Consider the following 21,811-nt stretch of genomic DNA (forward strand, 5'->3'; position numbering starts at 1 on the left):
AAGAGGACAAAGGAAGAAACACAGCACAAGCGATGGCTTGCAGCTGAGGGTTTCATAAGGTAACACTGAACATGTAATCACTGCCAAAAAGAAAAGTGTGTAGAAGCGCATGCAGCAAAAAAAAAACCTCTCTTTGGCAGTGTGTACAAGTTCTGTGTTTTCGAGCCATTGTGTCTGTTCCTTCCCCTGCCCTCTGTCTGTCTGCTCTGTTTTTTAAAGCGCAGGTTAAAAACAAGATGTTCAGGTAGCACATTTACTAGAAAGAGCAAGCAGCGAGCTCTTTCCATGGGCCTATTGCAGGTGTGTTGAAGTTCTGCTCTCTGTAGTGGTCATGGTTGGCAAGGGGGGCAGCAGTTGCAATTCAGTATGTGGGCTTTAACCTCCTGATGCTGCACATGGGCTATGAGATGTTGAATTGGGGTGGCTTAAAATTGATTTTGATTGCCTGGGCTTCTTCAATATACTCTGACATCACTTAGCACATGCTTTGCATTCTATCTCCTTCAAAATGCAGCCACTATGTTCAGGAAACAGTCATGAGTTGTTGGGGTGGCATGGCGCCTAAATTTATAAGACTTGCTTTTCTTCTGTGTGCTGTTTTTTTTCTTCTCTGCTGCACACCTTGCATTTAGCGGGGCTATTATGAATAAATGCACCATTTCTGTCACAATGAAAAAAAAAATAGCATAGTTGTGATGAGGCATTTTGCTTTTTTCTTCTCCTAAAGTTTGAAATTGTTGAGTGATGGATCTTGGACCTTGAACAGATAGGTGCAGTAGATTGGTGCTTTGTTTGCTGCTTGTTAGTTGCTAAATTTAGGAGTACAATTTTAAAGCAATACCTGTGTAATGCGGAGCTATAGTGCTCGTAGCTTTTACTCTTCGTGTGAAGTGAAAGTCAGGCGAACACATTCTCAGTCAGTTACATGCACTGGATAGCTTGCTGAACATGTTGTGACATTTGCTGCGTGACGTACATCTATGGTTGGTGCCACATGTTAGGAGAACACAGTTCTGAGGTGGGACTTAAGGGCATATTATGCCTACAAGTGCCGTTTCAGCACCAGGTATGTGTGCCAACATGCTATGCCTTTAAATTTCTTTTACCCAAAATGCCAGTGCACTTTTATTATAGAACTTTCTTTTTGGTTTTCATCGAGTTTACATTGCAGCAGTTTTGTTCACTGTGTTGCCAGAAGGTTACTTTTGTAGCCTCTTTATGTTGCCAGGCTGGACACGTTTCCGATGCAAGCGTGTGCCATCTGTGGCGTTCAAGTGGGCCTGACCCTGGAGGGTATGGCATTGGCCCCTGGAGCTTCCTCACATTTGAACTACCCCATGACAGTGTACCAAACTGTTATGGCCACAAGTGGTGAAATGGCCATTTTTCCCTTCTCTGCAGCCTCTTGAAGAGGAGTGAAGATGAGCCGGGAACCCTGATAGATTTGGCTGAAGCCTTTGTGAATGAGCTAGAGAAGCTTTCTAAAGTCCTTCGCCACAAGGTATGGCTCCCTCTGTCTCCTTTTAGTGCAGCTGAATGTCAGGAGGCCATGGCAGGCACACACTGTTGGGTGACCCTGAAGGAGGGTAGAGCAACTTCCTCAGTGGTGAAAATAATTTTTCGAGACTTTGTCTGCTGGAATTTGGGTACCTTGTCATCCATTCTGCAAAATACCTTGTGCAAAATACCTCTCGTTCCTGCCAGCCCTTAAACCACTCCACAGGGGTTTGCTCACACCCTCAGGGAATTAGTGCTGGCCTGTGAAACCTGTGTAAGTGCAGCATAGGCCATAACACCTCGTCACTGGTGACATCCCGTGGCATAGCAACATAGCAAATTACAGGGGGGAATGAGCATATCTTTGGACCCTTTGTTCTGTTTATAAAACTGATGAGTTCTGACTGTGCTGTTGGGTTGGCATATGAGATAATGGGTATCGTAAGAGGCTGGAGAGGCTTCTCTTATGATGGCGCGATACAACTCACAAAAATCACACGATGAGTAATTAAATCTCTTGTATTGAGAGCACCAAACTGAGGGGGCATGGATGCTTTGTTGAATAGACATAGCATGGGAGTTATTAAAGCATGCCACTGATAACATGGCATGCAGTGACAGTATCAAATGATTCAGCTTAGTTTGAATTTTCTTGTAATGGGCATTGAATTGATAGTGTCCTAATGTTCCACTGTGCTGAAGCATATATGTCATATGAATACATCACTGATGAGCCATGTGACTTAGCAGAAGTGACTGGGTAAGTCAACACGTTGTGAATCTTTTGTGTGAGATACCTCACTGATTGGGTCTGAATGCTTTTCCTGACAGGCATAACGTGGGTGTGATCTTATTTTTTCACTGATGTCTTAACACACAAGTGAAATCACAATGCTGCAGGGTATTTTGAATTTCGCTTTGTTGATGTTAAACTGATCTATTCTGAATGCTTTTCTGGAATGACTTTTCTGGAATGAACTGCATGTTTTTCAGCATTGACGTGGTGGACCTTTATTATTCCTTGCCACATTGTGAACTCATGGAAGCTGTGAAGATGTGCATAACACAGGACAATGATGAAACTGCTTTTATCGATAGATGCGGTGTCTTGGTTGACAGTTTTTTAGAAATCTTGTCCTTTTATCTATCTGCAACAGTGGTTGATTGGGAGGGAAAGGCTTTTGTACAAGCGTCAGGGGTTTGCATAGGCTCCAGGGTGGCACCTGTGTTAGCCGACATCTTTTTAAGCAGGGTTGATAGGGAAATTGAAAAGGCATTGGATGGGGTAGTTGTCAGGATTTTTCGGTATGTCGACGATTACTTGGTGCTCACCCGAACAGGCAGTTTGCCTAGAAGTCTAGTCGACGTTCTGAAGACTTTTAAGGAATGCGGACGTGGGCTGGAGTTCACAACTGAGGTTCCCAGCAACAAAGAACTGCAGTTTTTGGATTTGGCACTGTGTGGGGGTAAAAACACTTGTGTTGGTGGTATTGCCCGAGGGCTGCCAAACCATTGCTAAACTTCCGGTCTGGCCATTCTAAGCTCATAAAGGAGGGCATTGCCGCATCTTGCCTGCAATCAGCTCTCAGGAAATCTTGCCATGAAAGGACGCGAGAGAGCATTTTGGCGCAAACAGGCAGGTTACGTGTGAACGGGTACCCAGATCAACTCATTTCCAGGGCAGCGGAGAAACTTCTTAGGCAGCTCAATAATGGGGCTCAGCTGAAAGAAGCCAAAAAGAAGAAAAAGCCGGCTGTGGTCCTGTATGCACACTGCTTGTCACATGGGCTGAAAAAAGTTGCGGGCAGATACGACGTTGATGTCGTCTTTTCTGCACCTAAAAAACTTAGCGCAATGTGCAAACAGGTGAATCAGAGGCACTACGGCAACAGCAAGAGGGATGCTTGTCAAGTGCGTCATGTGTCGCCATCTATACCTTGCGAGGTAGGGGTGGTATACCAGGTCCCCTTCTCTTGCGGTGCCATGTACATTGGCCAGACTGGCAGGTGCGTTAACAAACGCTTGATGGAGCATGAAAACACCAGGAAAAATGACCCCCTGTCTCACACAGGCTCCCACAGCAGGCAATGCCAATGCAGGCATGAAAAGGATCATGCAGAAAGGAGAGCTAAAGGGGACCCCCTTGCCCAAGCGTCTTTCCAGTGCAAAAAGTGCCAATGTGTTCCAGATTACAAGAACACGCGCATCCTGTTCAGACATGACAATAAATTAACACACGAAGTAATGGAACCTTTTTATATTTACCACAACAGCACAAAATGTATCAGCAGCCCTTCCATAACGTTATCCGAGAGGGAATTGAGCTATCTAACCTCCCACGTGCCTTCCAGATAACTTTTGTTGATTGATAAGTAGTTCACTGTTTGTATTTATACGCTTTTCGTTCTTCAATAAAAAACCAGTTGATAGTCAGCGCCTGTTTGTGCTAGTCCTTCGTCTTGTGTCCCGTTCGTGTTGCGCTGAGGGCGAAAATGAACACATACCAACTCGCCCAAATTTCTGCCTTGCTGAACATAGCAGATTTCTATAGTATTAATGAGAGAGTGGCAACTATTGTAATTAGGCTTAACAAGAGGTACAAGCTGAAGGTAGTGCAGGCCTAGGCACCTACGTCCAGCCACGGTGACAAGATAGTTGAAAGCTTCTATGAAGACATGGAATCTGCAATGAACAAAGTAAAATTGCAGCACACTGTACTGATGGCCAACTTCAATGTGAGGGTATGTAAGAAGCATGTCGGAGACCATGTGGTATGTAACTATGGCATAGGAATATCAAAGGGGAGTTATTAGTAGATTTCGCGGAGAGAAATAATTTATGGATCATGAATACCTTTTTCCGCAAGCGAGAGAACAGGAAGTCATGGAAGAGCCCCAATGGTAAGACTAAAAATGAAATAGACTTCGTACTATGTGTTCACGCTGGCATCGTGCAGGATGTGGAGGTCCTCGGAAAGGTGCATTGTAGCGACCTCAGAATGGGAAGGTCTCGAATTGGCTTAGGCTTGAAGAGGGAACAAAGTCTAGTGAAGTGGAAGTCCATTATGATTTAAGCAGTAAAAGGGATAGAGGAATTCAGGATATTGTTGCAGAAGAGACATTTGGCTATAACTGAGGAAGGCGATCCTAATGTTCATACAATGAACAATAATCTTGCAGCTATCATTACAGAGTGGGCAGTAGAAGTAAGTGGTAGGATGGTTCAACAGAGTGCCAGCAAGCTATCTCAGGAGATGAAATTTCTGTTTAAGAAGCGAGAAAGCGTCTAACCCTACAAACAGAATAGAACTGGCAGAGCTAACAAAGTTAATAAATAAGTGCAAGGTAGCTGACAAAAGGAAGTTCAATATGAAGAGAATCGAGGTTTCTCTAAAGAAGGAGGTAGCCTAGAAGCGATGAGCAATCTAGGCATAGCTAAAAGCCAGATGTATGATTAAGAAACAAAAGGGGAATTTCATTAGCAATATGGATAATATAGTTAATGCAGCCAAAGAGTTCTACATAAATCTATACAGCAGCCAATGCAATCAGAATGTTATCGAGAGAGACAGTAGCGCAGAGCAATGGGACATCCCGCCAGTAACGAAAGAGAATGTAAAGAAAACCTTAGGAGCAATTCAAAGGGGGAAAGCAGCTGGTGAGGATCAGGTAACAGCAGATCTGTTGAAGGACGGAGGGTAGATTGTACTAGAAAAACTAGTGCCCTATATACGCAATGTTATGACCTCAAGTGTACCAGAAGCTTGGAAGAACGCTAACATTATCTTCATTCATAAGAAATGCGTCAAGGACTTGAAAAATTAGACCAATCAGCAGGTATATTACAAACAGCAAAAATGTTGGTGTTGTTAGCAGTCCGTAATTAATTGGCTGCATACTGCTGCAACAGACATGATCTCTCAGTGACGACCAATGATGTCGACATTTAGGGTAACTTGTTTGGGCATAAAAAATGGAATTTGCCTTCCAAGTTTGATAGGACACTAATGTATTGTCTTCATGTCGACTGGGTTGACTGACGAGACCAGCATGAGCCCAGTGCCACGGCACGAATCCCGCAAGCTTTATTGCGTGCTCGCTTTTATACACAGAAAAGGGGCAACGCCCCTTCGTCTTATCAGCTTGTCGCTCGAAGCCAGACGCGATACGATGCATCCTTTTTTGTTGCAGTGAAAGAAAAGAAGTTATTTACAAATGGACCATGACAAACTTTTGCGACGTTACAACTTGCAACAGAAAGTATCACGCGAAAAGATGAGCACAGCGAACTCAAGAAATCTGTGCAAAGTTCTGGTCATATTCTAGTCTTCGTGGTGCTCTTGTCTGTCTGCGACCTCCACGGGGCTCACATTGGAGGCACACTGCGACAGGGCAGGTGCTGCTGCGGTGCTGTTACCTGCGTCATTGACGGTTGCACTTGAACTCATGCACTCCGGTTCTCCCACATCATTGACGTGGCTCAAGTCGAGTCGGAAGTCTTCTCCCGTCGGCAACAGGTGTTTGCGATTGCGCCGAAGGGTCCGCCCCTCCTCCGTCACTACGTGGTAGGACCTGGGGTATGTTGACGATTTCAGGACCTGTGCTTTAGTGGCCCATGTACCCTTTTAAACTCTCACGACGTCTCCTTCGTTGAGCGCCGACAGCAGCCGCGCTCGGGACTGAAGCTGTGCATACTTGACGACTTTGTGGACTGGTCCAGATCGGTAGTCGGGCAGGGTTGTCCGTAGTCTGCGGCCCTGGAGGATCTCTGCTGGCGTCTGTCCATCCTCCAAAGGAGAAGTCCTGTAAGCGAAAAGTGCCAGCCAGAAATCTTGCTTCGCTTCGGTAGTTTTCTTGAGCAGCAGCCTCTTTACCACCTGAACACCCTTTTCGGCTACCCTGTTTGAGTGCGGGAATCCTGGACTGGAGGTGATATGCTTGAAATCATATGCGCGTGAAAACGCGGCAAATTCCCTGCTTGAAAACTGGGGACCGTTGTCTGAAATAACTTCCAAGGGTATGCCGTAACGAGCGAAAATGGCACTAGTTGCATCAACGACGCTCCTGGCTGAAGTGTCGCAGAGGCATTCCACCTCTGGGAAGTTTGATAAACAGTCGTAAACACACAGTTAGGACTTTCCACCGTAGTGAAAAAGGTTGATTCCCACACGGTACCAAGGCTGGTCAGGTACAGGGCACATCATGAGGAGTTTCTTTGGCTGACTGTAAGCGTATTTTTTGCATATTGCGCAATTCTGAGCTAGCGCCTCAATTTCAGAGTTCATGCCAGGCCAGAAGACGAGATGACGTGGTCTTGCCTTACACTTGTTGATACCCTGGTGACCTTAGTGAATCCTTTGTAAAATCTCTCACCTCATACTACTTGGAATGATGACTGCATCCCTTGAGCAGAACACCTTTAACAAGGGAAATTTCGGAAAAGAAGGGTTTCAATGGACCCTCTATTGGTTCATTCATTGTCAAGTTTCTCATCACGTTTTTAAGGTAACTATCGCTGGCTGTTACAGTAGCAAGACGTTTCTATGTTGAGTCACTAATTAGTGAAGATACCGTACTCACGGCGTGCACCTCTACGTCATCGGTGCTGACGGCATCGCTTCCTGGACTGCTGGAAGCTCGAGACAGCATGTCCGCGAGCACGAGCTGCTTTCCTGGAATGAAGTGCAGGTCGAAATCGTATCTCAGCAATCTCAAGAAAAAGCGCTGCAGCCGCAGTGGCATATCGCCGATAGCTTTTTTATAGATAGCGATAAAGGGCGATGGTTGGTCTCGATGATCACTTTTCGGCCGTAGACAAAGTGGTTGCATTTTTCGCAGCCATACGTTATGGCCAGGGTTTCTTTTTCTATCTGGGAGTAGCGTTTTCCTGCATCCGAGAGTGTTCTTGATGCGTACACGACTGGTTTTCACATGCCGTTGTGGTTCTGCAAAAGTGCGGCACCTACTCCGTCGCATGAAACTTGAAACATGAAACTTTTGTTTCCCTCGTCGGATCGAACACTGATAGCAGCGGTTGTTCGCTCAAGGCCTGGCACAGTTGACGGCACTCGTCCACTTGATTTTGCATCCACTCAAACACCGAGTCTTTCTTGATAATGCTTCTCAAAAGCTTTGTTCTGTCTGCCAGCGCTGGAATAAACTTGCCAAAATAATTTACTAGGCCAAGCATTCTTTGCGCGGCTAGTTTATTGCTTGGCTCTGGCGTCTGCAGCATGCATTGACCGAGAGAAGGACTGGGCCGTATGCCTTCTGGTGAAATTACGTCGCCTAGAAAGTCTATTTTTCTCACGCCGATGACGCATTTGGCCGGTTTGAAAGTTAGGCCTGCTCGTTCTGCAGCCTTCAGCGCAGACCTCAACCGTTTGTCGTGTTCTTGTCGTGAGGCACCCCACACTAGTATGTCATCGACATAAACTTTCGTTCCTGGCAGTGTCTCGAAGACGTCGTTTAAGGTCTTTTGAAATACTTCGGTAGCGATAGCGGCCAAATGGTGTTGCGAACGTGCAGATTCTTCGTGAAGCGGAATTTGATAGAATCCTGAGTTTGCATCTAGGCGCGTGAACACCTTTGCTCCCGCAAGTTCACCCTCTATGTCGTCGCGTCTAGGCATTTCATAGTGCTCTCTTTTAATGGACTCGTTTATTCTCCTGGGGTCCATGCAGACACGAATTTTACCGTCCTTCTTGCATACTATGACGAGAGGGCTTACCCAGTCTGCGGGCTCGGTTACTCTGGCGATGATGCCTCCATGCTCCATGCGCTCCAGCTCCTCTCGTAGCTGCTCTTTCAGGGCCATTGGCACACGTCGTGCCGGCTGGACAACTGGGCGTGCATCGTCATAAAGAACCATGCGGTAGTGGCGCTACACACAGCCTATGCCAGAAAAGAGGTAGCGAAATTCATGTACAACTTTTTCCGAACTGCTTTGCAATACGGTGTGGACTTGTCGGGATAACAGACCAAGGGCCTCGCATGCCTGCAAACCGAGGATTGCTTGGCCTCCCTCGCGAACAATGAAGAAATCCTGTGTGAAAATACGCTCATCTAGCGTCACTTCTTTTCGTACGATTCCGAGGTGCTTGATCTGATTTCCACCGTAAGATCGTAGCACTGCACTGCTGGGCTTCAACGGCGGCCTGGGGTGCATCTTTGCGTACACGGCAAATGGCAGCAGATTAGCCTGAGACCCCGTGTAGCTCGACGAGCATACTCCCGACCTTTGCCTTCACAGTCCAGTCTGCCTGGCTAGGGATGTTATTCACTGAGAGTGTTTCAAAATCTTCTTCAGTGCCTTGCAACTCGCCAACTTGCGTTTTCGTTCTGCACCATTCGGCAAAGTGATTCTTCTTTCGACACGCCCGACAAATTTTTCCGAACACGGGGCATTTTCGTGGGTCATGCGTCCTTCCGCACTTTCGGCATTTAGAACACGCTTGCAGCCTCTCACTGGAACCTGCTCTTATCTATCGTACAGGATCGGTTTGTTTTTGTTCTCCAAACCACACTTCCTGATGTGCTGACACTGCTTCTGCTGCCTGACACAGCTCTTCTGCTTTTCGTAGCGTTAACTGGCTGTCGGCGAGAAGCTTCTCTTGAGTCTTTGCATCATGCATGCCAAAAACAATCTGGTCTCTGGTCATGGACTCTGCTAGCGCTCCGAAGTTACACGATCGTGCTTTAGTCTTCAAATCTCGTATAAAACGTTCGAAAGGCTCACCGGGCTCTTGCATTCGGCTCCGGAACACATAACGTTCATTTACCTCATTGACTTGCAAAGCGAAGTAGGCATCGAATTTCCTGACTACCATTGCATAGAGTTCTTGGCCTTGCTTTCCTGGTAGGAGAAAGTATTGTACACCTCGATGGCTTCTTCTCCAGCGATGCTCAGTAGCAAAGCAGTCTTCGTTGATTCTGTCCGAGGTTTACCAGGAAACTCTGTTGCAGCCAGGAATAGTTCAAACCGCTGTTTGAACAGCGTCCAATGCTTGCCTATGTCTCCTTCCAACCGCAACGGCTCCGGTGGCTTCACAAGTTCCATCTTGCGTGTCTTCTTTCAGCGGCATGGTTTAGGCACTTCTGACACCATGTATCGTCTTCATGTCGACTGGGTTGACCGACGAGACCAGCATGAGCCCAGTGCCACGGCACGAATCCCGTAAGCTTTATTGCGCGCTTGCTTTTATACACAGAAAAGGGGCAACGCCCCTTCGGCTTATCAGCCTGTCGCTCGAAGCCAGACGCCATACGATACAACTAAAAGGAACTATCAGAATTTTCAGGATGGGTAGATTATTCCTTGGGAACGCAAGCAACATTTGTCTGCATGGAAGGGTGGCTGTGTTGCTGAGAAAATCTAAAATTGAAGTCCCAAAAACCCTCTCATATTCAAGCCGCCTGCAAAAAATGAGTGCAGTTACGTTGTTTCTGTGACTCATTTGCAATGGAGCTCTCCGACCTATCAGAGGCGTCACTTCTGAAGAGCAGAAGGGTGTTTAGAAACCAGAAAGTGCAGGCCGCACGAGCCCTTCTCCGACCTATCAGAGGCGTCACTTCTGAAGAGCAGAAGGGTGTTTAGAAACCAGAAAGTGCAGGCCGCACGAGCCCTTCCACTACACCCTATCCTTCGATGGGCATATGGTAGAAATGGGCTGCACGGGTGTGAAAAGAACTACACGAAGTTATCGAGGGAAGGTGCCAACTACTGAACAAACTTGTGATCGCAGCCACGCACGTTTACATCAGCGGCAACAATGCAAGCAGCTGGCCTTCGGTGCATTGTGCTGTTGTGATGTGTGCACAAGGTTTGAGATATCCTCAAAATCATGTGAACAGCAGCCTTACTGTTAATGTATTTCATCCGAGGGAAAAATTGCATGTGTATTACTCACCAGACTGCACGCTGCGGTCGATTATCGCATAATTATTGACTAACTACAAAGTAAGTATGGTTGCAGATGACCCTTGTGATTGACTCTGGTGTGGTCATTCATATTTCTCTGTTCATGAATTGCTTCCTGTTGTAAGCATAAAAAAATCAGAGTACACCACGCCTAACTGTAGTCTGCCGCCTGCCAGCTATAGATGCGGCTGGGCATGCATGCAAAACTTGAACACACATCAGCTGGTTGAACACTTTTCTTGCAGAAGCGGGTATACTGTTAATACCAGTTTAGCTGCTTATCGCATCTGTATGCTACTGCTTTCCCATAGAGAACGAGCACTCAAATGAAAGGTACTAAAATCATGCTTTGCCTGCTAGTGCCTGACGTACTGCATGCATGATGGCCTGCATTGGGAACTTCTTTCTGTAATGAGCAAAATGAGATGTCATGGTGCATGCATGTGGTACATCTCAGATCTTTTCAGCATATCTGCCTTTGCACTGTGAAAAGACAAGCTGCCGTGGTGGCTCAGTGGTTATGGTGCTCGGCGGCTGACCTGAAAGACGCAGGTTCGATACAAGCCGTGGCAGTCGCACTGCAGTGCAGGGGAAATGCTAGATGCCCAAGTACAGAGCAATGTCTATGGACTTTAAAGAGCCCCAGATGGTCGAAATTGTTCGCAGCCTTCCAATACGGTGTCCCTCATTGCCCGAGTTGCTTTGGGACATTAAACGCCATAAATCCAAAGCAGCTGGGATGGTTTTCCCATCTTCCTTTGCTGTAGGGGTGTGACGTGTGCAAAAAACACTGTGTGCTGCGCTGTTTGTGCCTTCATTTGGTGGTTGCTCTCACAGAGCGAAGGGAAGTGGTACTGACAGCAAAGCATGGCGTTTGAGGCCATGTGCATCGACCTCCTTTGCACATGTGTGCCAGCGATGTCCTGCGTGTTGCATGGAGGAAATTGAGTCACTATGATGGTAGGGCTCATGGCATTCGTTTGAACAGCTGCAGCACCTTGCTTGATTGTAAACATGCTGTTTTGCAGTTGTGGGAATGTTCTATTGAGCAGTCTTTTTTGTTTTTTCATGCATGCTCACAGGCAGGGCTGCCAGAAGCGGAATGGAATTTAACAGCGCCAAACGTTTTGGATCACATCGTAAATCCCAGAGAGAGGTAAGTTTTCTAATGCGAAGCTTTGCAAGATATAATTTGGGAAAGGAGTGGCCAAAGGGATGCTGAGGGCAGATTGGAGTTGAGAAATTACCACATTCTAATACCAAAGATGCTACTTTGACAAAAAAATGGAGCTGTTGCAAGCAAGAAAGGAACAAGAAATAAATGGCAAGGTGTTGCTTGTCCCGGCCGTTTTCACAAGCAAAGTGCAGTGACAGCGTGACAGTTTTTTATGCGTGCGTTTCTGAGGCTAGGCTGCACCAGCATTTATTTACAAACTGTGATCCCTGTCGTGCGGCCACAAGATTGAATCAAGTGATGAGAAAATTTTTAAATACAATTTCCTGCAGTAATATGTGAGTTATCTGCTGCCGGACAAACATCAGCATAGCCACAGAATGTTTGGTGTTCGCTTCGGTGCCCCACCAGAAAGGTGGTTAAGCAGTGTGTGGGGCGCGTATGTCCAGTGTGAGAAAGCCAACTTAAAGGGACGCTGAGGACAACACCCAATTATTGTTCCCAGTAAAAATTGATTCTGTGGCTCTTTCTGGCTATGCATTTGTCCAGAAGCAGAAAACGCATTTACTGGCGAGCAAATTGTATTTAAAAATCTTCATGTCAGTCTGTGACATCCTTACCAAACAGGACTGGTTGTTACCGAGTTGATGGGGGTGGTGGTGGAGTGTAGCCCTTGTGATCCGTGAAAAAAATTTGTGTTGACAAAATTCGGTAAATGATATAAAAGTGCACTGAGGATGGCTTCATTGGTGATTGTGATGAAAATGCACTTGTATGGGGCAGCTGGGGTGCACAGACAGTCCTCGTGCTGGTCCTGGTCAGAGAGAGCCTGGTCTGAGGCCTTGAAGGGAAGTATTCCTTCCCTTACTGCGCGGTTTGGGTGTCCACCAATACAGGGGTCATTTCCTTTCCTTTAAATTGTTAAAGGTGGACTCCTTGGCAGCTGCTGGCTGCACACAACACACTGTAGCTTCCCACCCCTAAAGACAAAGCTTAAGCATCCTACAATTTCCTGCCCTTATGGGGGTGGCTCAGGTGACCACGGAGATATGAGACAGGCCTCATTTCCTTTCTTAAATTGCCCACTGCCTGCCAAAGGGTGGACTGCTTGGCAACTGCTGGCTGCAACACAACACACTGTGACTTTCCACCCTTAAAGCTTAATTAAATCCTACAATTTCCTTTCCCTTGGGGGGGTGGCTCGGGTGCCCACCCAGGAGATATGAGCCCTTAAATTCTCCAGTGGGTGGGCAATGGGGTTCTGTGGACTCCTTGGAATGCTGCCACATGCTGTGGCATCCCATTGTTAAAGGGGAAGCTTAAGCATCCTCCAATGGTTTGTAGGAAGTTTTGTTGAGATCATCAACTGGAGCATTATTGTAGTCTGGCACCTGTCCTGGATAGTTTTTTCACTCATATTGAACTGTCTCTCTGCTCTTCATTCCCATTCTGCAGCACATATTAAATGGCATGGAACTTTAGTTACGCATCCTAGCTTCTTCGCCTCCCAGGCGGCGTCATGTTGAGCATAAACAACACAAGACTGCTCATGTACCGTGCGATGTCAGTGCACATTAAAGAACTCCAGTTGTTGGTCGAAATTCCAGAAGCCCACTACAACGTCCCTCATAGGCTGGGTCGCTTTGGGACGTTAAACCCCATAAAACCAAAACCAAGCAAATCAGTACGCGCAAGACACCATATGAATCCGACGCTGAAATCGAAACTTTTGAGAATATGACTGGGCTAGATGTGGCGGCACGTGCTTCGTGCTGCTGTCGCGTTCTTTATGGTTGTTGTGGGATTATGTGGTTGCACATGCAGGCTATCATTTTAAAAGTAATTCTAGCATAGCGTGATCCACATTCTGCTACCGTGAACTGCTTCTGCAAGGCCCTATCTGCGCATGCGCAGGTGGAGCAGCCGCAGTGGCTCAGTGGTTATGGTTCTTGGCTGCTGACCGAAAAAGAAGCGAGTTTGATCCCATGCATTTGGATCGAGGTGGAATGTTAGAGGCCCGTGCACTGTGCGATGTCAGTGCACGTTAAACAAAAGAACCTCAGTTGGTCGAAATTTCCAGAGCCCTTCACTACGGTGACCCTCATAGCCCGAGTCTCTTTAGGACGTTAAACCCCCATTAACCAAGCATGTGTATACTGCCCCGAGAAGCACACACCTGCCACTACGCCGGTGCAGCTGGGTCCCTACGAAAGTGGATTGGGCTGTACTAAGGCTAATAACTCTTCTTTTTCTTTTGCACGTGGATTTTTGCACATAGGTTGTGCTCCTCAAGAAAGAAAACAACCCACTTTACCAAATTCTGCCCCTTCCACAACATTCTCAAACATTTAAAGTGCTTCAAGCAAAGCCTACAGTTGTCAGCGGAACACGCTGTTTTCACCGCTCACTACTTGAGTGCACTCTGAACATATTGCATCTCATTGCTTTGAAATTGCTGCTGTTTGAGGCAGTGCAGAACGCTCTTTTTCCAGTGCTGTGAGCGGTAGTATTACGGAAAGAAAGCTCGAAGTGGCCTCATGTCTGCACGTAATACCTACACAAACGAAACCACAGGAACAACCTGGAAGTCCAAATTCCCACGAAGAAGCTTCGCCGTAACAGTGTCCACCATAAATTGAGCACCACCTATAACAAGCATAGCAGCATACAACTTTTAAAAAAAAAGAGCTGTTGGTAACACCGGGCCATGGTCTGCGGCGTCGTGTATTGCTGCACTGGCCAATTACAGCAATAAACAGAATCAACTTTTCAGTGTTTGACTGTTTTAAACAAGCCAGGCATCAAAATTCTAAAACTTTTAATTTTTCTTGTGATTAGCTTCTTGTTTTATTAAAACTTACGGGTCATTTTTTGGTCGTGGAGGATTTTGTGTTGTGGTCGTGCAGACTTGCATCCGACTGTAGGTTCCCATAGCCCAGCCTCTCAAACTAAACCAATTTTCCATCACAATTGCTGGTTTGCTTGTGCTGAAATGTGTACGTTATAGCCTTTTTTTATCAAATGCCATTACTTTTCATGGCCCTGTCATTTTCCACTGTGTAAGTTATAGTCTGAACCATATAGTTTTGGTATGCTGTTGGACCTGCTTTTCTAGTGCGAAAGCACAGCTTCATGACTTCATAACTGACCCACAGTTTGCGTGAAGCTTGGTCTTGAAGGTGGCCTTGGCAAAAGCTAGCATAGCAACAACCCATGCAGAAATAAAATAAATATTGCCACGACTGGGTTTTGAACCCACGGCAGCACGAACAGATCAGCTTCGATGGCCACCGCATGAGGGCACTTTAATTGCTATCACTGCAGCTGATCACGCACACACAGCACTCTCACTGTGCACTGCAAATCGTCTTCATCAGCTTCCATCCACGGCACAAACAGACCAGATCACCTTAACCTCGATCAGAGCTTAACCAGAGTAATATCAGGGTGTCTACCAAATGGGAAAACCATGAAAACCGGGAATTCTCGGGGAATTTGGGTAATCTAGAAAAACTCGGGGAGAACTCAGGAGATTTGTGCTTATATCAGGGAAAATTAGCTGCAGTTCTACATAAAAGGAACTAAAGTCATGATAATGCTGCCTCGTGTAAACAATGAGGACTGGCATTGCACAGATTGTCCGGTGCGGCGTTACACGTCCTCTCCTCAGCGACCGCTGGCCTCCAACGTTATGCTGTCAATTGGAGCATCCCAGCAAAGCGGCAAAAAGCTTTGCGGTGCAAGCGGCGCTTTCAATTTTGAAGCGTACTACGTCGAAAGCGGACACGTTCCCGCGCTTTCACAGCGCTGTGGCCGATGGCAGAGCGCGCGCTTCCTATGGTTCGCACGTGCACTGGTCGATGGCCAGCGGCCTCCCCTTGTTTTTTTGTTTCCAAGTGGACGTCTCAAACTAGGTGGCAGAAAGCGTTGTGAGAACTTGCAATGGTTCTAAATGAACTCTTCCTTCCTCCCCTTGATGTAAGTCTCCATAACTGCCGCAGGGGGTGCACGCACGCATTGCAGGCAGCGAAGCTTTGGGAGAAAGGGAAATAGTTTCGCGCCTTTTCGCGATATGCCGACGCAAGCAAAACGAATTCTGTCCGTACTTAGCTGCGCCGTTTTGAACCGACATACTTTTAATTACTCCTGTGGTGCCGCAGGCAAGCTGCGTGCGACGTGTGTTTGCCTTCAAGTGTACTTTCGTCCAGGACTGGACGAATGCGAAACGTTGCGAGTTTGGAGCCTCAATAAGGCCCGTCAAAAGTAACTCGGACGCAGCGTACTGTGCGCTATGCAGAAAGCAGTTTTCGCTCAGCAACATGGGAAGAAGAGCGGTGACAAGTCACGCTGAAACTAAGAAGCACTGGCTGCCAGTACCAGAGTCGGGACACTCTCTGTAGCCTCAATTTTGACACCGCCGACCACCGTTGTGACCAATGCCGGGCCAGTGCCGTCAGTTTCTGCGCATCCTTCAAGTGCTTCAACTACTGCTACAAACATCCAACCCGATCGTACAGCAAAGGATATCTTTCAGCGTGACTTAGAGGTCATAAATACTGAAGTTATGTGGTGCCTCAATGCTGTTATGACGCACAGATCACTCCGTGCTGCCACGGTATTGGCTTCTCTGCTCCCTTTGATGTTCCTATCATTAGCTACAGCCAATACAGGCAAGAAAATGCAGCTTGGCAAAAACCAGGTAGGATATACTATTGTATATGGCTTCACACCTTTCCTCAAGGAGAACCTCATGTCGGAAGTAAGCCAAGCCACCCACCTTGTCGTGGTGTTTGACGAATCGTTAAACAAAGTTGCACAAAAGGAGCAAATGGACGTATTGATTCGCTTTTGGTCAGATGCACAGCAGAGCATGAAAATGCGCTACTTGACGCCATGCTTTCTGGGGCGCACGCGGGCGGGGAGGAATTGGTGTCCGCTTTTAAAACTTCCACAGATACTCTCCCGATCAAAAATTCTTCAGATCTCACCGGGTGGTCCAAATGTAAATATAAAATTTCTTTGTGAGATTAAACAAGAACTTTGCGAATCCAGCGACGGCCGTCGTATTCTCGAAGTTGGTAGCTGTGGCCTTCATGTTGTGAACAGTGCTTTCAAAACCAAACACACGGCAAAAGGTTGGCAACTCGTGGAATTTCTTTGTGCTTTGTACGACTTATTCAAAGGTGTACGTACCCGACGCGCTGAATACGCACGCTTAACCGGGAGCAACATTTACCCTGTGAAGTTTTGCGCTGTGCGGTGGCTTTAAAATGTTCGTGTAATTTCAAGAGCTATTGAGATTCTGTCGTACCTAAAAGTGTATGTCGAGTCATGTCGAAGCGAGAACAATCGACCGACCAGCTCCATTTACTGCGTGGTAGAAACAGTCATTCGCGATCCTCCGCTGCCTGCAAAGCTAACCTTTATGCATGGCATCGCGGAGGAACTGCAGCCGTTCCTGGCTCAGTTCCAGACCGATTCGCCTATGCTTCCATTTCTTGGCACAGCATTGGAGAACCTTCTACGATCACTAATGAGTAGAATAGTAAAGAAAGAAGTAATAATGGCGGCAGTTGAAGTTGATCAAGGTGGACATGGACCTTACTGTGAACGTAGCTACGACGCCCAAGGTTGACCTTGTGTTTGCTACGAATAATGCACTCCGAAAGGCCCCGAAACTTTCAGATTCGGTTATCCTGGGGTTCAGAAGGGACTGCGTCACTTTCGTGAAGAACTGCGGCAAAAAAATCGCGGAGGTCGCCGTTGAGGTTCAAGCTGGCGAGGGGATCATCTCTGGATCCCGCATGCGCGCTGATTCCCGATCTCGGGGGAACAGCGTCTAAATGGTGCACTTGAAGTTCTAACAAAGCACCAATGGATGATGGATGACAGGAACAGAAGCTGACCGGGCGTTGCGGTACTACAAGCATATGTATGCTCCCTAGCCTCGACGCTAGTGTCATTGAAAAATTTCAGTAGGAGCACACATCGGCTGATGCCCTTTGGGCAGGCATCTGTGGTTCGAATAAAGAATGTTCACATTTGTCAGATTCTCTCTCTTTTGCACAGAAATGTCTGTTGAGCGGGGATTTTCTGTTAACAGGGAATTCCTTGTTGAAAATCAGAAGGAGAAATCTCTGGTCGCCCAGCGAATCATGTATGATGCTGTTATGTCGTCAGGAGGAGTTGCCAACGTTCACCTGGCCAAGAGGATGCTCCAAATGGTCCGTGGGGCAAACGCACAGTGGAAAGAGGGGCTGGAGAGGATAACAGGCAGAAAGGGCCGATGCACTGAGGAAGGAACGGGAAAGGAAGCATGCCGCCGCTTCTGTGAAAGAGCAAGTGTTGGCTGGCACCGAGATGCAAGTGTCCCTCATCCAAACGAAAATAAAATCTCTAAAGCACTGAAACAACACCGAAGCATTGTGCACGAACTTGAGGTTGACTTTCCAGTGTTACTTTGAGGTTTGTCGCTCTTTCACTTCTACAAACTAAGGTTTCTATAATCTGCAGTTTATCTAAATAGACTTGCTGAGAGAGAATCGCATTTGTAACACTAAAGTTCAGGTCCCACACTATTGTGATTACTATCAGTAGAGAAATATCTTGCATTTAAAATTATTTGTTTCTGCATGCATCTTCCTTTTAGTTCGTAATTGAAAATGTTCAATTCAATCCGCAATTTGTTTTAGCATTTTTTCGAAGATATTCAATTTCCTATGCATTTTGTCAATCTCTCCCCTCTTTTTAAATGAAATAAACACTGCTCCTTCATATTCAAATAGGGTTAAATCGTTTTTTTATTTTTTAATATGCTTACTGGAGAGTGATACCATCAGGCGGCTTTGTGTCAGCTTGTTTTCATATAAAGCAAAGTACTGCATCACTCAGGGAATTTTACAATGCACTCAGGGAAAACCTGCAAAACTCGGGGAATTTGGAAACATCAGCTTGGTAGACACCCTGAATATAATCGGCAGACGTGCCGGCGCCTAGCAAAAAAAAAAAAGCCAGCCAGACTAAACACATGCTTTCGAACTCTGTTTAGCTATCTTAAAACCCTGCCAGTTTTTTTTTAGTGGAAGCATATCTATTCCATTTAGATGTGCACTGACATTTGTTGTCTATTGGTAATAAGTTCATTAGAATGTTTGTTTATGGCCGAAACAAACAGTATGACTGCAGCTTGCCTTTTTTACATATCTGCATCTACTTTGTGGTGTATTTCAAGTTTGTCTTTTCTGTCAACAAGTGCTGCAGCTGCTTCCTTTGCACATAGCTAGTGTGTGTTGTAAAACCGGTCTTTAGCTGCACTTTGATCTGGAGATAGGTGGCCAGCATGTGTTGTGCTTGTCTTGCCTATGCAGGGAGATCCTTCTGCGGAGACATCAGAAAATTGTGACTCTGCATGACAGCCTTGTGTACTGCGCAATGGAGTTACTGCCTCAACCTCACCGGAGGCAGACCCCCAAGGCAGACCCTCACCGGAGGCAGACCCCTAAGTAATGCGGGAGCTTCTGTTGAAGGTGTCTACACCCATCTGTCCCTAGTGCTGACTGAGTTTTTTTTTTTTTTTTCAACTTGCTGTCAGCCAGATATGCGAGCATGTATAGCTGGGCACTCGGTGTAAATAAAAATTCTAGTCATTTTGACGGCTGTTCCCTTTTGATCCCAGCCATGAGGACCACTGCCGTTGTTAGTAGCCAAGTGGTATACCGTATTTACTCGCGTAATGAACCCACTTTTTTCCAGGAAAGTTGACATAAATTTGGGGAGAGGGTTTGCACCGGGAGAAAGTTTCCACATTTTTTTTGGAGTCGAACTTAAATTATATACGTCCCGCTCGTTCGTCCGGCCGTCATCCACGAAAGCACGCGGTAATCAGCCGCGTTCTTGTCGCCGGTGTTTGGCATCATTTGCGTGACGATTCCCCAAGGCAGCAAACGCCAAGGACACTGCAGGCGCCTTCACAGAAGCTGAGTACCTGGGCCATGTCATAAACGCAGACGGAGTGAGGAAAACGCCAAAGCAAATAGAAACTGTCGTGAATGCTCTATGTCCCAAGGACGTCAAGCAACTTCAAAGCTACCTTGGACTCTAATTTCTACAGGCGTTATCTGCCTAACCTCTCGACAGTTCTCCGGCCCTTGAATCTGCTACTTACAAAAGGAACTCCTTGGAAGTGGACAAGCGTAGAGGAACAAGCTTTCAGAGAAAGTAAAGTTCTCCTGACTTCTGCGCCGGTACTACATCATTTTGATTCTTCCAAGCAAATCGTTCTCAGTTGCGACGCTTCACCATACCACCGAGCATCGAACGGAGCAGCGGTACGCATCGTGCAAACAATTGAGGGGAAACTCAAGAAGGGAGCGCCTGGAGATTTCCAAACAAACATCGACAGGATCCTGCTTTCCTACAGAACAACGCCGCATGCGTTTACTGGGTCCCCTCCCGCTGAGCTCCTCATGGGCAGGCAGCTGCAAACGCCCATTCAGCGAATGCACACCGGCCTAATTAAGGGCGCATGCGGACTACAAGCAATTGAAGCAAAAGATGCGCTGCGACAGTAACGCACGCAAAAACTTTTTGCCTTCGCCCGGCGAGCCCGTCTTTGTTAGAAACTTCCGACCAGGCCCAGCTTGGATTGCCGAAACGGTTCGCCATCCCACAAGTTCTTCGTCGCTTCAAATAGAACTCGAAGACGGAACGCTGTGGAACAGGCACGCGGACCACGTGCGACCGCGAAGGACGCCCGGCGTTCTCTCAGACGACGAGGAGCCTCCTCCTGCACTAGCAGCGACAACGGACACGGAACAGCTGTCCCCACCTCGCTGCTCATTAAGCACCGAGCCGTCTACAACAGCCTCGGCGCGGCAACAGCAGTCAAGTGCGGCCCCTTTGCACCCCCAGCTTCGCCGGTCTACCCGGGTCCGGAATCCTGTTATCTACTACGGACTGTAGAGGCATAAACAAGACACTGCTCGTCCCCAGTGCCGTGCAGCAGGCTTCACAACAAAGGGAGGGGTATGACGATTCCCCAAGGCAGCAGACGCCAAGGACACCGCAGGTGCCTTCTCAGCGGCACCCAGCTGCACGGAGGAAAGGGAAAAGATAATAAACGCTCCCCCTCCTTTCAAGGAGAGGGGCCAGGCTGACTCCCGCCAGCAATGCGTACGCGTGTACTGTCGGTTTACGGGGCGCGCGCCCTCACGTCGGTGACCCGTTTCGGCCTTCGCTTCTAAGCTCACCCCCTTACAATGCTATAACAATTCGTTTCGATAGGTGCTTGCTATATCACGGCACGATCTGGCGATTTTTGAAAGCTGACAGCACCGGCCAATTGCGACGCAGTGAAGCAAACTTTCAGAACACCGGCCCAGAAGGTCAGGTGCGCGTTATTTACGCGAGGCTAAAAAAAAAAAAAACTGGGTCAGACGCGAGTGTGCAATGCGCGCTAATGTTAGCTGTTTGAGAGAGGGGATAGGCATTTTCGCTCCCGACCTCTAACATACGAAACGCTTTGGGGGCTCTCAAGGCGGTCCTGCTTCCTCTATAGAATTCCAGTGTAAAGGATGTTTTATAGTGTTCGGGTTGAAACTGCTACGTTCTTTTCGCTGTTTAGAGCGCTCGCCGTATTTCTGAGCATACATAGGCGTAGCCGGGTGCACAGCAGTGCGCCGAGCACGCCACGTACCGCAAGCCAGAGCTCCTAGCTCTCAAGGGCGCACAGCGTCATTGGGCTCGGCCAAGCTCGCAGGAAGTCTCGTCACAAGACGAACACGCCGCGATATCGGCGCGCACCATCTGGGCGCGCTCCTGTGGTCACTCCCAAAGAAAGTACGGCATTGAAATTCCGCCGGCCAAGCGTGCCCAGACAAGCTACAAGATCAGTCTGTGCCATCTAGGCAAAGCGTTTTAAGTGGAAACAAGCGTGGCAAGAGCGAGACAGGAGCAGCGTTGAAAGCCAAGCTATGCGGCACACAGCCGGTGATCAACCAATGACAGCAGTATGAGAAGTTTGAATACAATTAAGGTGTGTGACAGGTATACCTCCGCCTTCTGCCCTGCTGCCGCAGGCAGTGCGCAGACGGCAGCCAATCAGTCGCCCTTGTGTATACAGTATTGTGCGTCTTTATCGTGACGACATCAAAAAATGTTCTTGCTTCAACTGCTGGCTCGTTTGCAGTAAAAGTGAGCACATACAGAGCTTGTGTACTGTAA

At 47.3% G+C, this 21,811-nt stretch overlaps 1 protein-coding gene across 2 annotated transcripts in view; it reads left to right on the forward strand.

The window, feature by feature from the left end:
* LOC144103363 (uncharacterized) overlaps positions 1–19,202 on the forward strand; it is a 45,759-nt gene extending 26,557 nt beyond the window's left edge. For both annotated transcript variants that reach the window (XM_077636105.1, XM_077636109.1), the window contains exons 5-7: positions 1,402–1,501; positions 11,499–11,572; positions 18,958–19,202. In XM_077636105.1, coding sequence (XP_077492231.1) covers positions 1,402–1,501; positions 11,499–11,572; positions 18,958–19,096 — 313 coding nt within the window. In that variant the 3' untranslated portion in view covers positions 19,097–19,202. The remainder of the gene's footprint in view (positions 1–1,401; positions 1,502–11,498; positions 11,573–18,957) is intronic.
* The last annotated feature ends 2,609 nt before the right edge of the window (positions 19,203–21,811 follow it).

Source organism: Amblyomma americanum, chromosome 1 (genome assembly GCF_052857255.1).
Source record: "Amblyomma americanum isolate KBUSLIRL-KWMA chromosome 1, ASM5285725v1, whole genome shotgun sequence".
NCBI lineage: Eukaryota > Metazoa > Arthropoda > Arachnida > Ixodida > Ixodidae > Amblyomma > Amblyomma americanum.